The sequence below is a fragment of the Mastigoproctus giganteus genome, chromosome 1, assembly GCF_048544385.1.
Source record: "Mastigoproctus giganteus isolate SK-2022 chromosome 1, ASM4854438v1, whole genome shotgun sequence".
In the NCBI taxonomy this organism is placed as follows: Eukaryota; Metazoa; Arthropoda; class Arachnida; order Uropygi; family Thelyphonidae; genus Mastigoproctus; species Mastigoproctus giganteus.
This window is the reverse complement of record NC_143575.1, coordinates 266,429,000-266,445,666: the sequence shown is the minus strand read 5'-3', so window position 1 is coordinate 266,445,666 and position 16,667 is coordinate 266,429,000. Positions and strand designations below refer to the sequence as shown.

Sequence of the window (16,667 nt, the reverse complement as noted above, 5' to 3'; positions counted from 1 at the left end):
CAGTTTGTCTTGTAATGGGGAATTTTAACTTTCCAGATATTAACTGGAACTTGTGAGTTAGTCACTAACAGTGACTAACTCACAAGTTTTTATGCCAGTAGCAAGCCTTATGTGGGTTTACTGGATGACTGTTTCCTACACCAGCATGTTAGATGGGCAACAAGAGAAGGCAATATCTGGTTCTTTATCTGGTTGTCAGCAGTGACTCTTCATGCATTAAGAATCTGCAGATAAAAGAACCACTAGGTGGCAGTGACCAGTGTATTGGTGTGGGATTTACTTAAAGATATAACTACCGTTAAGGGCAAAAGGAAGAGCTTTTGGTTTTGTAAAGGTGACCACAATAGTCTCAGACAGTATTTAAAATCTCTTCAGTGGGAACAAAGTACTTGTGGTAGTAATCATAGAAGCTACCAGACTTTTTATGCCAATTTAAGAGATACTGTACAAGGCTTAGACCTAAATGGAGGTCAGATGTACTTTTTTTTTTTTTTTTTTGGTAGTTGTTGGTGCATAGGCTTCTGTGGCCATAGTGCACCTCACAAGGTTTTTGCAGCACTTTGATCCAAGCCCGAGGCAGGAATCGAACCCGCGACCTTTGGGTTGCCGGGCAGGCACTTTACCCACCCGGCTAGCCTAGTCGGCGTCAGATGTACTGATGAAACTTGTAGCAGAGAAGAAAAATGCATGGGATGTATATAAAATATCAGGTTATACAGAAGCCTAAAGTAGATATAAACTAGTCTGTAATCAGGTCACAAAAGGTTAGGCAAGTTCAGGCAGATTACAAGACATCTCTCAGAAAGAATTAGCATTAGTAGAGGCATTTGATGCAAGAAAGCAAGCTTATGCAGCATCAGCCAAAAAAAAACCTACTTCCACTTCACCCCTCTGTTCGTTCAAAATACCTGTCCAGCTGAGCCTTAAACTTATTTAGGCTATCAACCTCCACTACAAGGGATGGAAAGTCTGTTCCACCAACCAACCACCCGCTGGCTAAAGGCAAATTTCCACACGTCTATCCTACATCTGTCTTTCCTCAATTTGAATTTATGCCCTCTCAGGTGATTATTCTGAGTTAGAGGAAGAATCCCATCAGCATTGAGCGTGCTCAAACCATTCAAGGCTTTATACACCTCTATCAGATCACCTCGCTGGTGTCTAGTCTCCAGACACTGTAATTTGCAAAACTTAAGCCTTTCTTCGTAAGAGCACCCCTTTGTTCCATTCACTAATCTTGTTGCCCTTCTCTGTACTCGTTCCAGCAACTCTACATCCTTCTTGAAATGAGGCCTCCAGACCTGTATACAGTACTCTAGGTGTGGCCTGACCATTGCCTTACACAAGGGAATAATCACCTCCTTATCCCTGCTGGAAAAATTCCTGTATATCATTGACAATACTCCATGAGCTACTCTTGCAGCCCGTCTGCACTGCTCAGAGAACTTCATATCTGCCTGCACAACCACCCCCAAGTCCCTTTCATTCTCTACCACTGTCAGTGTAGTACCACAGAGTTGATACGTTGCTCTGGCGTTGCTGTTTCCCATGTATAGTACTTTACATTTGTCAATGTTAAACTTCATTTGCCACCTCTCAGCCCATCTGCTCAACCTTTCCAGATCCTGTTGCAGCAGCATAGTGTCAGTAGTGTCCTTGACAACCCTGCCAACCTTTGTATCGTCTGCAAACTTGGACATTAAGCTTGATATACCATCATCAATATCATTTATAAATACAGAAAACAATAATGGACCCAACACTGAGCCCTGAGGGACTCCACTAATAACATTAGTCCATGATGAGCAGTGTCCATTGATTACCACTCTCTGTCTTCTCCCCCTCAACCACCCCTTTACCCATAGCAGCAATTTGCCTCCAATGTCATACTGCTCCAATTTGTGTAGCAGTCTTCCATGTGCAACAGTATCAAAAGCCTTTCTAAGATCCAAGTATATAATATCAAAGCTATTCCCTGCATCCAGTTCTTTTGTGACTGCATCATAGTATCCAATGAAATTGGTCAGGCAAGACTTCCCCTTAACAAAACCATGCTGTGTCCGAGCCATAACTGAAGTCTTGTCTAAATGATCCTGCAGTGCTTCTTTAACCAGTGCCTCCATTAATTTTCCTGGAACGGAAGTTAAGCTCACGGGTCTATAATTACTTGTGTCAGCCTTTGATCCTCCTTTGTGAATTGGGGAAAGAATGCAAAGAAAAGCAGCAAAGACTTCATTTACTTATGTAAACACTAGAAGAAAGGGGATAACTCAAGAGTGGTCTGAAAGATATCCATGGTTTAACTGTTGACAATCCTGCTCAGGTTGCTGACAAATTGAATCGATATTTTGCATTCACATTATGAGGAAGTTTTAAGGATTGGGAGACCAGATTGATTGGTTGGTTGATTTAGATATTTCTTAGGCACATCGGCAACTATGGCCATAGTGCACCATAGGATACCAGAAATGTATCAAATATATTAACTTTTTCACCAAAACAATTTTGTGAAAACCAATAGGAAGGTGGAAGAGAAATTGTGGAAGTTAAACATAAAAAAGGTGCCCGAGGTAGATGGGATCTATCCAATTATATTGAGGGAGGCAGCAAAAGAGTAAAGCAAACTTTTACTCATAATTATGAGAGCATCCTTGGATTCAGGAGAAGATCCTATGGACTGAAGATGTGCAAATGCAACCCAAATTCACAAAGGGGGATGAAAAGGTGACACAAGTAAGTACAGACCTGTTGGCTTAACATGACTTATATTTCAGGGAAAAAAATAACAAAGGCACTGATTAAAGAAGTAATGCAGCAGCAGCACCATCTAGGCAGAATGTAGTTATACTGCAATCACAGCATTTATTTGTTAACGGACAATCTTGTCTGACCAATTACAGCAGGCCCCCGTTATAACGCAGTTCGGTTTATGCTGTTCTTATATTATAACCCGTGTCTGACTATAACGCTGTCACAGATCACTATAACGCTCTTTTACAGATTGAATTTTTCGCATATTTAACGAAATCGTTTCACATTTGATGGAGTCGATAGCTTGAAAATGAATAGCAAAACAGCATTAAAACATTTCCCACGCCGACTTGAGAAATTTTCCCACGCTCAGTGAAATTTTCTCACACGCTAATTTAATTGCAGTACAGTAACTTGTTACTTAGTTCCGAGATCAACATTTTAAAAAATGTCGAAGTATATTGCTTGTAATATTTGCATTATATGCATTTATCCGAAGTCTAGTCATCACTCAGTACAGTATTAGACATTGTGCGTAATGGCCAATAAGAATGAAAAAGCAACGTCTGGAAGCAGTAAGAAGACTATAAATGTAAGAAAAATACTACTGAATTTGAAAATTAAATTAGACATTTTGAAGCAAATCGATTCCGCTCAACGACAAGCGGATGTGTGCCATAATTTAGGATTTGCAACTTTAACTGTAAGAACAATTATAAAAAAAATAAAGAATTAATTTTAGCAGCGGGAAAGATAGCTGTTCACTGCAAGCAACTAGGGTTAGGCCAGCTATTAGAATTGAAATGGAAAGACTAATTATATTGAAGATAATATCCAATGCCGAATTCAGTTAAGTTAAATATAAAAAAAAAAAAAAAAAAAAGAGAAAGAGATTAGCCAATATGATTATCAGAAGAAAACTCACCTAAAAAAAAATGTGGAACTATTTAAGACTGGTAAGGGCTGGTTGAATAGATATAAAATCCAGGGAGAAGTTGCAAGTGCAGATCAAGGAGCCGAAACTTTCAAAAAAGAACTTGTAAAAATTATTGAAGAGGGGTATTATGTGTTATACTTCTCAACAAGTTTTTAACATAGATTAAGCAGGGCTTTTGTGGAAATGAATGCCTAAAAGAAGTTTCATATTGAAAGAAGAAAAAAATATGCCAGGTTTCAAAGCAGCAAAGGATCGGTTGACTTTATTGTTGGGTGGTAATGCTGCGGGGGATTTAAAATTAATACCCCTTTTAGTTTATTTGGAAGAGGGCCAAAGTTCAACCCAAAATCGACACATTTTTCATGATTAAATTCATGATTTTAATTGGAATTTTAAGTTTAATTTTGATACGTAAGTAGTTACCACATAATTATATATGTATGAAACGCAGAATATTTTATATGTACAAATATTTGAATATTAAATATTTTGACCGACATTTGTGCACCTTTTCACTACCGTTTATTATTGATTAGGAAATATCCTATGGCACCGACAGCAACTCACAAATACATATGTTACCTTATGGGAATGCGCCGCTCGCTTAGCGCGGATTCACTTAGTGCTCTGTTTTTCCGGAACGAATTATCAGCGTTAAGCGGGGGTCACCTGTACTGAAGAACAGTTTTTGCCAACATTGTGGATGGCATGTACAGAAACAATAACTTTAGATTATTTTTTATGTAAACCCGAAACACGAGAGGTATTAGAACCTATAGTACTTAGTAACATGCTTGGGTTGGAGGTTGAGAAGATGAAAGAAGATATTTGTTGATATTGGACTTGAACTTCTGTAGACTCTAATTTTCAGGAAATACGTACGAAGGAAGGTTGTTCCAGAAAATGGCAGTTGAATGAATAAACGAGGAAGATGAAAAGTTGGTTCTGTGAGTTTGAAGTTGGACAGTAATTAGATGTTGGCTAGTGGCTGCACGGGTTCGGACTGTTTTGAAAGAGAGAGCAGGAATTATAGAAGCCAATTCAGAAGAACAGTGCCCATGGAAATATCTGTAGAAGAGGCATGCAGCAGAAACAGTACGTATATGAGATAGCGAGTGGAGAGACTCTGTTAGATATGAATCATTAATTAACCTAACTGCCCTCTTCTGAATGGAATCAAGAAGCCTGATAGAGGTTTTGGGGGCACCACTCCAGATGTGGGAACAATATTCCACGGTAGGGCGGATTTGTGATTTGTACAGAGTGAACAGCTGTTTGGAAGAAACGTAACGACATGAGCGAAAGAGCAAACCAAGTTTTTTAGATGCAGAGGAAGCAATATTTGTAATGTGCTTGTGCCAAGAGAGATTAGAAGTCAGGATAATCCCCAAAAGAGATATATCATTTTGCCTAGAATCGGAGTGTCACCAAAGATAAGCATAGGAGCAGAAGAATCCTTTTTGTGAGATATAAGACAAGACTGAGTTTTAGAAGGATTGAAATCAACAAAGTTGTCTTTGCCCCACTGGAGAATTACCTGGAGATCGGCATTTAAGGAATTGGTAGCTGATATTCGAGAAGTTGTAGATGATTGAGCAGGGCAAGGTTTTTCAAAATGGAAAGTGGAATGCAATGTGCTATCATCGGCAAAACTATAGACAGGATTTCCAGTCAATGGAAAAAGGTCATTAATATCAAGAGGAAAAGAGTGGGAGAAAGAACTGAACCTTGGGGGGACATCAGCATTAGTGGAGAAGTTAGAAGACAGAGAGCCATCTACCATCACCTTCAGTGAGCGATCAGAGATAAAACTGGATAACTAATTACAAAAAACAATTCGCAAACCATAAGATGGAAGCTTGTTTAGAAGACCTTTATGCCAAACACGATCGAAAGCCTTTGAGATATCAAGAGCAACTACGTGTGTTTCACCAAATCTTTCCATTGTATTGGTCCATAAATGGGTAACATAAGGCAGAATATCACCAGTGGATCGACACTGACGGAATCCATACTGGCGATTGTTGATCAGACAGATGGTTTCTAGGTAGTTTAAGAGTTGGCGGTTAATGGATTTCTCCATTACTTTAGAAAGAGTAGAAGTAATTGCAATGGGACGATAATTGGACGGGAGGGATTTGTCACCCTTTTTAGGAACTGGCTAGATATGAGCAAGTTTCCAAGCAGAAGGAAAAACACCTTTGGAATAAGAAAGTGAAAAAAAGGCAGCAAAGAATAGGAGTAAGTTCAGGAGCACAGGTTTTGAGAACAAGTGGAGAAATACCATCAGGACCTGGAGCTTTCTTAGCATCTAGATTCGTCAAAATCCTTCTGACATCCTTTTGACGTAAGACCACAGGAGGCACTGAATGGAGCGTGTTGGGAATGGAGGGAGGTGTTTTACCAAGATCATTAATACATGAGTTGGAAGAAAAATGGGATGCTAGCAGGTCAGCTTTATCCTTGGCTGAAGTGACAACAGAACCATCTTGTTTGGACAGAGGTGATAGCAGAGATTGGCAAAAGTTGCGGCCAATAGCTTTGGCAAGAGACCAGAATGCTCGGCTACCATTAGGGCAAGAAGCAAGTTTTCTACTCTTAGCCTACTCAAACTCTAGTTTGGACTGATTAATAACTGCTTTACAATTGTTGCGAGCTTTGGTGTAGGCAGAAAATGAAACTGAAGAATTAGAAACAAGCCAATTACGATATGCAACATTCTTCTCTTGAACAGCTTTAGCACATTTATTGGAAAATCAAGGTTTAGATAAAGGACGAGATTTTAAAGAGGAGTGTGGGATAAAGGATTCCATTCTTGCAAGAATAATTTCACTGACACGATCTGAGCAAACACTGACATCAGAAGTTTTGAAACAGCAATCCGACCAAGGAAAGAAATCTCACAGGTCATCCCATTTTGCATTCTTGTAATGCCAAACAATATGAGGTTGGGAATAGCCATGAGATAAAGGCTCCATTGGAGAAGAGACAATCACCAAGTTGTGATCTCAGGTGCCTAAAGGACCTCTCACTTCAACCGTGTACTTAGAAGGGTTGTTTGTGAGAAAAAGATCAAGCATGTTGGCTGTATGATTAGGATTGTCCGGTATTCTTGTAGGTAAATGAACAATCTGTGCAAGGTCATTAGTAATTGCAAAAGCCTCAGCATCTCGACCAGCTGGGTCGGTGTGACTAGAAAACGGAAGCCAGCTGGAGTTGTGAACATTAAAATCACCAAGGAAAATTGTTTCACTGTTAGGAAAGTTGGACTGGAGAGAGAGAGAGTCAAGTTGCAAAGAAAGGAAGTCAAAAAGCTCCTAGTGATTAGTGGAGTTGGGAGAATGGTAGAGACAACAGATGAATTTGACACAATGAGGTAGAGAAATTTTTAAGCCAGAGAAGATCGAAGAGAGGAGATTTCAAATTACTAAGTCTCTGACAGGGAATATCAGAACGGACATATGCACAAGTACCACCTTTGAGGCGAAAGGAATCATACAGTGAATAATTCGGGCATCTGAGATGAGCAGTAGTTGAATCAACCAGTAACTGAGATTGTCAGAAAAAGTACATGGGGTTTGGCAGACTGCAAGTGGAATTGGGCATCGTTGAGATTAGAATTGAGACCACGTATATTTGTGAAATGAATTAGGATGTGTTTAGAATGGTGTATAGCCTGCAACATCCACCAGACATGTTTTAAATCTGAAAAATCAAGGTATTAATAAGTTGACTCATGGTATCACAGCATCTGATTGGATGCTATGATGTAGTAACAAAGAAAGTGGATGCAAAATAAATAACTTGACATCATATTATTGGAATTCAGGAGAGCTTCTGGTACTGTTCCACATAAAAATTGTGCTGTACAAATTGGAGCAATGTGCCATTAGAGGTAAGTCACTACTACAGATAAGGGATGATTGACTGGGAGAAGACAAAGAATGGTTATCAATGGGCACTGCTTGGTCTACTATTATTAATGGATTCCTCCAGAGTTCTGCGCTGGCTCACTGTTTTCTATATTTACTAATGAAGACATATCAATGAAGTCTGATATGTCTTCATTGATGATACAGAAGCCTACAGGGTGATCAATAACAGTAATCCCAGTATGCTACTGAACAAGATCTATAAAAAATTAGGCAGATGGGCTAAGAAGTGGTAGTTGAAGTTCAATGCTGACAAATGCAAAGTACTGCATATGGGTAGCACTAATCCCAGAATAACATACTGTGGTACCACACTGAGAATAGGGTAGTGAAGAATGAAAAAGACCTGGGAATAACTGTGCAGTCAGCTATAAAGCTGGACAGCATAGATAGGCTGCTAGGATAGCTCATGGAGGTTTGCAATGATATACACAGCTCGGCAAAATTAACAGAACACAGAAAATGTCATGCAACTTGCAATGAAGAAGACAAAATTTGGTATTATTATTATTAGCCATATGGTGTAAGGAAACCTGAGGCTTATGCTGCACCAGCCAAAAAAAAAAAAATTCTGAATTACCGAGAGAGAGAGAGAGAGAGAGAGAGAGAGAGAGAGAGAGAGAGAGAGAGAGAGAGAGAGAGAGAGAAGAATGATGATATCCAGCTCAGGACCCTGGGTGTGCCAAGCCCATAATCACCAGATGTGAGCCCCTGGAGTTATGGTAGTGTATACCACAGAATAATGAAGAAATGGGGAGATAGTGAGAAACTTTGGACAGGTATAAGGGACATTTATAGAGGTTGCATAAGAAATACCAAAAAAGGTCACATTACAGAAGTTGATACAAGATGCACAAAAATATAGTTACATGACATCAGTACAGCATGTGATTCCCTCCAATGGCTAAACACCTGTCAGCATTGAACCATGCTCGATGTAAGGGTGTCTATAAGATTCTGTGGAAAAAAGTCTCATTCTTCCACCAGTGCAGACCTTAGCTCACCAAGTGACCAAGGAGTTGGCTGTCTGCATGCAATGTGACACCCAAGGGTCCCCCACACATGTTAAATCAGATTTAAGTCTGGTGATCATGCTGTGACCACGACAGTCGTTGGATATCTTCACTTTCAAGATATTCCTCCACTAGTGCTCTATGTACAGTGGCGTTGTCATGCATGAAAAGAAAATGTAAGCCAAATGCACCCATAAAAAGCCACACATGAGCTTGAGGATCTGCTCTCTGTAACTCTGCACATTTACGGTACCCCTATCAAAAACATGAAGAGGAGTACAGCCATGGATAATTATTCTGTCCCACACAAGAACACCGCCACCACAAGTGTTCCTTTTCTCTGATGTTGGAGGGATGGTGCCATATTCCTCATTGTCTTCAGATGAAAAAAAAACTATTAGAATCTGTTCGTAGGCTAAAAAAGGACTCATCAGAGAATAGAACTGTACCTAATTTGTCAGGGCTCCAAGTCACATGTTCATGGCATCAGTTTCACAAGTTCTGCAGTGGTTTGGGGTTAATGTGATGCAAACCACTGGCTTCCTCGCGTAGATTCCATTTGAACTGAGCCTTTTTAACACAGTCTGGTTGGAAATGTTTTCACCTGTGGCCGTAGCAAACTCAAGAGACAGCTGACGACAGGACACTGTAGGGTACTGCCTTGCTGTTAGAGCCAGATAGCAATCTGTTCTGGTTGACATAGCACTTGGGCCAGCTCTTCTTGTAATGGTTCCTTTCTCCTGAAACTGCTTCCATAGTGCCGAGATGACAATGCATGACACATTAAGCCAACGTGCCACCCCAACCTGCAACTGCCCAGCTTCAAGTCGTCCAATGGTCTGCCATCTGAAAGAATCATCTAAACAATGATGACTTGCCATCCTGAGTACTGGAGATGTGGCTATCCACTAAGCAAGCCAAAAATGTGAATGAAGTGATGGTCGCAACCAGTGTTTTTATAGGCATGAATAATTTGCATAATGCGCAGCTCTGTAAAGTGATAGATTGATTTCTATTGGATGCTCGGAATTTTATATAAAATATTATATTGCATGCCACTTATATCAAATATTTGCCTTTTGCAACACTGTTCACAATAAAATATTCATTAAAAACATTTTGTCGAGCAGTATATAATAATTTTGCCAGTAGTGGTAAGAAGGTGATTATCCTGTTGTATAAGGCAATGATTATATCACATTTTGAGTACTGCATTCAGGTCTGAGAGCCTCATTTGAGGAAAGATGTGGATCTGTTGGAACAGGTGCAGAGAAGAGCAATGAAATTGGTGAAGAAAGAAAAGGGTACTCTTACCAAGAAAGGCTTCCGTTGTTCAAATCGAAGCATATAGTGACTAGGCACCTGCAGGGAGATATGATTGAGGTGTTTAAGGCTTTGAGCAGAATGACGAAGCTCAATGCCAATGGAATTGTTCCTGTTACTCAGGCTACATAAGAGGGGAGATAAATTCAATTTGAGGAAGGGCAGTTGCAGGATAGATGTGTTTAAATTTTCCTTCAGCCACCAGGCAGAATACTGTTGGCACAGGCCACCATCTGGTGTTGTGGAAGTGGGCAATTTAAATAAATTTAAAGGACTAGCTAAACAAAATATAAGAGATGGACAGGTGATATGGGAAGTGGTTTTTTTTTTTTTTTTTTTTTTTTTTTTGGCTTATGCTGTATGAGCTTGTTTTCTTGCATCATTTGCCATTTATAATACTAAAAAAAATAATAATAATAAATAAATAATAAAATAAATAAATAAATTATAAACTGTTTTCCAAATAATTTATATATATTTACATCAGCAGTTATTTAAAATAGTTTCCTTACTTATGGAACACCTTGTATTTATCAGGAAAAAAAAATTACATTTGTGTTTTAAATTTAAGGGTGATACTGATATAAGAACATTCAATGAGTAGCTACAAATTAAAAACAAGAGAAGGTCAAAATTCCAAGTAAAAGGATCTAGAAAGCTAAATGCACACCTGAAGTATCAGAAACCTGTTGTGGTCCAAATCTATCCCATGAGAACGCAATAATTTAGCAACTTCTCTGAACTGTACTTTACGCTCATTAATAGAATACCATGAACTACCATCTTTGTGTGCTGTCCTTGAAACTGCAAATTGAGAATTAGGAACAACATCATACTCGTTGTCACCAGGCTATAAATAAATAAATAAATAAAATTTTAAAAAAATCCTTTTGTAATTTTTTTTTTATTTATTAATGCATTATTAAAAAATTAAATCATAAACATCTTATTGCCTTTAGCCAGCGGGTGGTTGGTTGGTGGAACAGACTTCCATCCCTTGTCATGGAAGTTGATAGGCTAAATAAGTTTAAGGCTCAGCTGGACAGGTATTTCAAACGAACAGAGGGGTGAAGTGGTTTTTTTTTTTTTTTGGCTGATGCTGCATAAGCTTGCTTTTTTGCATCAAATGCCTCTACTAATGCTATTACAAAAATCCATATGCAGTATTAAAAAGAATTATATGAAAAAAAAAAAAAAAAAAAAAAAAAAGTCACCAAAAAAAGTGCTATTTAATAATTTATATTGCTGCAATACAGTAGAATGTCAATAATTCAAACTAACTGGGACCCAGGAGTAATTCAGACTTCCGATCTGTTCGGATTTTCAACCTTTTCAAAATACTGTTCCGGAGACTAAAAAAAAAAGTTTAGTAAATTTAGAAATAACAACACTCAGTTGTACTTACGTATTTTTATTCATAGGTAACAAAATAAAAGGAACTTTCAGCCACATATGTATAGGCCTTTAACAAGATTAATTAATTATTTTTTGCTGCACCATTGTCGAACTTCGTTTCTTTGCTGCTAGATCTCTCAAACTTTTCTGCAAGGTAGTTGTGTTCGATGGCATTCAATTTGTTGATCATTTGTCAATTTAGCATTCAATTGTTCACATATCATTTAATTTTGTTAATTGGTAAGGTAATAAAAGTGTAAATTTATGCTTTATATCTTCATTTTATGGTCTCTGGATAATATTCCTCTAATTTTTGCTTATTAGAATTGCTGGTTAATAGAATCAAAATTCAATTTGCAAACGTGATCACAATAACCACCACTTACTGTAATTATTTTATGGCACCATCACAAAAAAATAAATAAATGCTGGGTTATTCTCATTACTGACATTTTGAATTATTGACATTTGGATTTTTGATGCTCTACTGTATATTCTATTCTGTGAAAAATTCTGATATTATTCTTATATTTCCAGAAAATATTATTATTATAATAATGTTATTCTGTAATGTTTTTCTTTTATTATATTAATAAAATAAATAAATGAGCAATATAAAGAAAGAAATACAAAATATCTTTTGCAAAATTGTATACCAGACTCCAACTTACCTCCTTTTTCTCTACAAATCCCAATAGTTATATTTATGTTCCCTGATTTTGGTGTTTTATTTCAATGCAAAAATTAGACTGCATTCATGTTACCCAACCCCCTCACACCTTCAATGCGACTTACACCATAAACACGTCTTCTCTACCAATACTACCCCTAGTTTCCAAACTCTATAATCTACTACATCTTAGTCATCTTCATTATAGATGCCTTTTTTACTATTCTTACCAGAAGAGCCACTTGTCTTTAGAACCTTTCAATAAGCTCAATGTCATTTTTGCAGATGCTGCCTCTGACCTAAATATAATATTCCAAATGCAGTCTCACCACTTGTATAATGGAAAAATAATTTCATTCTCTCTAGGTGCAAATCACAGTAAATCATTGACAAGGCACTACCTTCCAGCCACTTCTTAACAATTTATAGTAAACTTCATATATGACTGCATTATAACAGCCAAGTTACTTGATTACATCTTTCAACTCCATTCCTCCCCCCTTCCATATAGATTATTTATTCTTAAAAGTAAGACCTCATAGCAATATTGGATGATTGGACATTTCTCCAACCACCCAATAAGCCAATCAAAATGAAAATCTAATGAAAATCATTCTGATAGCACTCAGCCTGCCTTCTATTAGTTACGCATCCTTCATATCATCTGTAAACTTCAACATCATAAACTCTCCTCCCTCATCAATACAAGAAAATTAGAAACACGAGTTACTCTAACACCAAACCTTGCAATCCCCCACTTATAACCCTCAATAATCCTAATACACTCCAGCTTGTATAGAAACCCCCCAATGTTAGACAGTGTCAAATACTTTGCTCAAGTTGAAATATATAACATCAAAATTATTTCTTGTATCCAACGCCTGCAACCATCATAGTAATTCATCAAATTAGAATTACTAGTGGTAATGATGTAAGGAAATAAGCTTGTACATCACTGGCCAAAAATAAAGAAATAAATAATACAGGGGCACGATTAGCCCAGTGGATACGATGCCGGACTACTGATCAACCAGAGTTCAAATCAGAGGGGGTCAGTTTGAAAAGTCAGGGACAGTCTCCCAAAGATGATAGTGGAGCAAGTGGCTGTCCCTCATATGCAACTACAACTAAGAGGCAACATCATCCAGCCCAACCAACTGGAAGTGCTTCCTGCAAAACGGTGCTAGTGACTACTCGTGAAGGAAGAAAGAGCCAATGCATGAAGTGCAGCATTGAAATGAATATGTTCATCACACTGAAAATACTAGACTGATATGACAATATACAGAATGAAACCACACACCAAGTGGTTGAAAGAGTTCCTAAATGTTCAGATCACTAAACAGCAAAGAGCAGACCAGAAACAAACTGGCAGCAAATACAAGTATAATCCAGTGCAGCCAAAGTGGAAAGAGATGAGGTCGCGACATCCAGAATAGAAGAAGGTCCTAGGAGAATTTGAGGAAGTGCATCTTTGTGGGAGAAACTAAAAACAATATAAAACGCAAAGACAAGGAATCACCATTCTGTTTTGTTATTTGGTTTTTAGGAGCATTAACAACTAAGGCCATATTGCTCCGGGGATATGCAGTGGTCATTCCCTGACCTTTCCGCATCCTCCGTATTTGGTGGTCACGGGCTCGAACCCAGGTCTAATCAAGAAGCGTGTGCTACACACTGCTGCTCCTGCCCACCTGGCTAATGAGGCACCTCACCATTCTGGGAAAGAATGGCTACAGCAGAAGATAGAAGAGCTAAGAGTGAAGATAGGCCAACTGACCCAATACCAATGGGGCAACAGAAGTAAGAAGCTGATCATAAAAGTGAAGACCATCCTCAAGAAACACAACATCTACAGAAAACACAAGACCTATAATCAGAGGATTGAGGAATACCTTTACACTCTTAAGTAGAACCTCCTGGCACTCAGCAAGATACTTCGCCGATACAGGGAGAGTGTCCAGAGGGAAAGAAACAACCAGATATTTGATGAAAACCAGAGAGCCTTCTACACAGGAAAATCGGACAAGGGGAGAAAGAAGGCAACAGATCTTTCCAAGCAGAAAGCACTCAAGGAGTTCTGGAGCAACCTGTGGAGCAGCAAAGTTGGCCATAACGGCTGGATAGACCTAGAACAGAAGAAAACCAAGGACATAAAAGAGATTACAGAATAGGAGATTCAGAAGAAGTGCAAGAGTCAATCAGGAAGTCCCACAACTGGCAAACTCTAGGGATAGATAATATCCACAACTACTGGTACAAAAAAGTTCAACTGCGCGCACACACACACACACACACACACACACACACACACACACACACACACACACACACACACTGCAGCAGGTTGCAGCCCAGATAATAAGGCACCCTTACACAATCCCAGCGTCTATGACTCAAGGAATCACTTATCTGAAAGCTAAGAACAAAGACACCACAAATTTGATGAAGTACAGACCAATCACCTGTCTCCCAACGATGTACAAGATTCTGACCAACGGCATAACCAAGAAGATATTAGACCAATCGGGGAGTCAGAACGCCATGGCAAACAGCAGAAGGGATGTAAGCAGATGAATAAAGTATGCAAGGAGCAATTGTTCACTGATGTGGCAGTTATGGAGCACGCCTACAAGAAGCACTGCAACCTGTACACAGCTTATATCAACTACCACAAGGCCTTCAACTCCAAGCCCCACAGCTAGTTGACAGAGACAATTAAAATCTATAAAGTTAACCTGACACTGACATCCTTCCTAGAAGCAACCTCGGTGAAATGGAGGACCACCACCACCAAAGGTAAAAACATTACTAACCAACTGCCATCAGAAGAGGAATCTTCCAGGGAGATGCCCTGAGCCCATTGTGGTTCTGCCTAGCACTCAACCCACTGCCTACCATGCTCAACAACAGCAAGTACGGATAAACATTGAAAGAAGGGAGGAATACCTGTACAACCTCTCATACTTAATGTACACAGATGACATCGTACTCTATGCAGCAAACAAGAATCAACACCAACAGCTACTCGATCACCAAAGAATTCAGCACTGAGTTAGGATGCAATTTGGCCTAGACAAATGCAAGACCCATAGATTGCATCAGGGAATTCCAGTCAGCCGAAACTACCAGTGAAGCTGATTGGAGCCATGACAGAGGGAGACTTACAAATATCTGGGGATGATACAGGCTTAAGAGGCCATCACTGAGAAATACCATCAGAGACTGAGAAGCTTGCTAAATTCAAAGCTGAATGTTGAAAACATGGTCAGAGCCATAAACACCTATGCAGTCCCAATACTAATGTACTCCTTTGGGATCACAGATTGGACCAAACTGAGAAGATTGAGATCAACTAGGATAATGATGACCAAGAGCCACCAACACTAACCAAAGCCAGCCTAAACATTTGTCACTTTTAAAAGACAGAGTCTTCTTGGGCAAACATTTAAAAAATATACGTTTCATCAACATTGAATGTCTTTGGACTCTTAGTCCTCCATAATTTTTTCAAAACTGTTTCTTTCCAATGGGTATAGTCTTCTTCGATTACAACGCCATTTTCATCAGAAATAACTTTTTCGGGTAAGCCATGACGCTCTTTAAATTTGTCCAGCCAACTAGAACTGCACAGGTGTGCAAAACTTAAGGACCAACACTATTTCTAAAGGTTACAACCACAAAATCTTTACTTAAGGTACTCTTTACTGATGAGAGTAGATTCAGTCTGAGCAGCGATTCTGGGCGTTAACTAATCTGGAGACAGGTTGGCACACAGTATCACCCCGCAAACATCACTGAAAGGGATCGATATGGTGGTCGAGGTGTTCTCATCTGGGGAGGCATTATCTTGGATGGACGTACACAACCCAATACTGGAAGGCGGTATTGTAACTAGTGCACGCTACTGTACTGAGGTAATCCTTCCCCGTGTGCATCTGTTCCGAAGTACCATTGGCCCCGAGTTCGTGTTTATGGATGATAACGCCACACCCCATCGCACTGTGGCTGTGATATGCTTTTGGAAAGTGAGGACATTGTTCGTATGGATTGGCCTGCCCGTGGAAAGTGAGGACATTGTTCGTATGGATTGGCCTGCCCGTTCTGCCAATCTAAATCCCATCGAACACATATGGGACACTCTGGGGAGAAGGCTAGTGGCGCATCTACACCCAGAAAATGTTCACCAGCTGAAGATGGCGCTGACAGAGGAATGGACGATGTTACTTCAATAACTTATCAACAGCATTGTTCTAAGTATGGATAGGTGGTGCAAAGCCTGCATTGACATTATGGGTGGCCATATCTCCTACTGACCACCTCTTCCCTTTGTTCCATCTTTCCTATAAGAAGCTACAGGTGACTGGTCCTTAAATTTTGCACACCAGTGTGGTTTGGAATGTTTTGTTCCACAGAAAAGATGCATACTCCATAGCCTTTTCTTTTATTAATAGCTCTGATATCGGCATGTTTTAGTCTTGAATCAACTTCATCCACTTAAAAACTGCTTCATCTACATATCCCCCAAGGCATAATTTCACACTTCCGACTGGATCCCATTTCCTCAAACAGGTTGAGAATCGAAACAGAGTTTTGCAGAATGGTTGACACACGACTGGCAAGGACATCAAATTTTAAAGCGATTT

The 16,667-nt window shown here is 39.2% G+C and overlaps 1 protein-coding gene across 1 annotated transcript in view; it reads right to left on the bottom strand.

Annotated features, from left to right (window-relative positions):
- The window catches only part of glu (structural maintenance of chromosomes 4-like protein gluon), a 256,802-nt gene that overhangs the window by 209,360 nt on the left and 30,775 nt on the right, over positions 1 to 16,667 (bottom strand). The window contains exon 5 of the mRNA XM_090377488.1: positions 10,627 to 10,806. Coding sequence (XP_090233614.1) covers positions 10,627 to 10,806 — 180 coding nt within the window. The remainder of the gene's footprint in view (positions 1 to 10,626; positions 10,807 to 16,667) is intronic.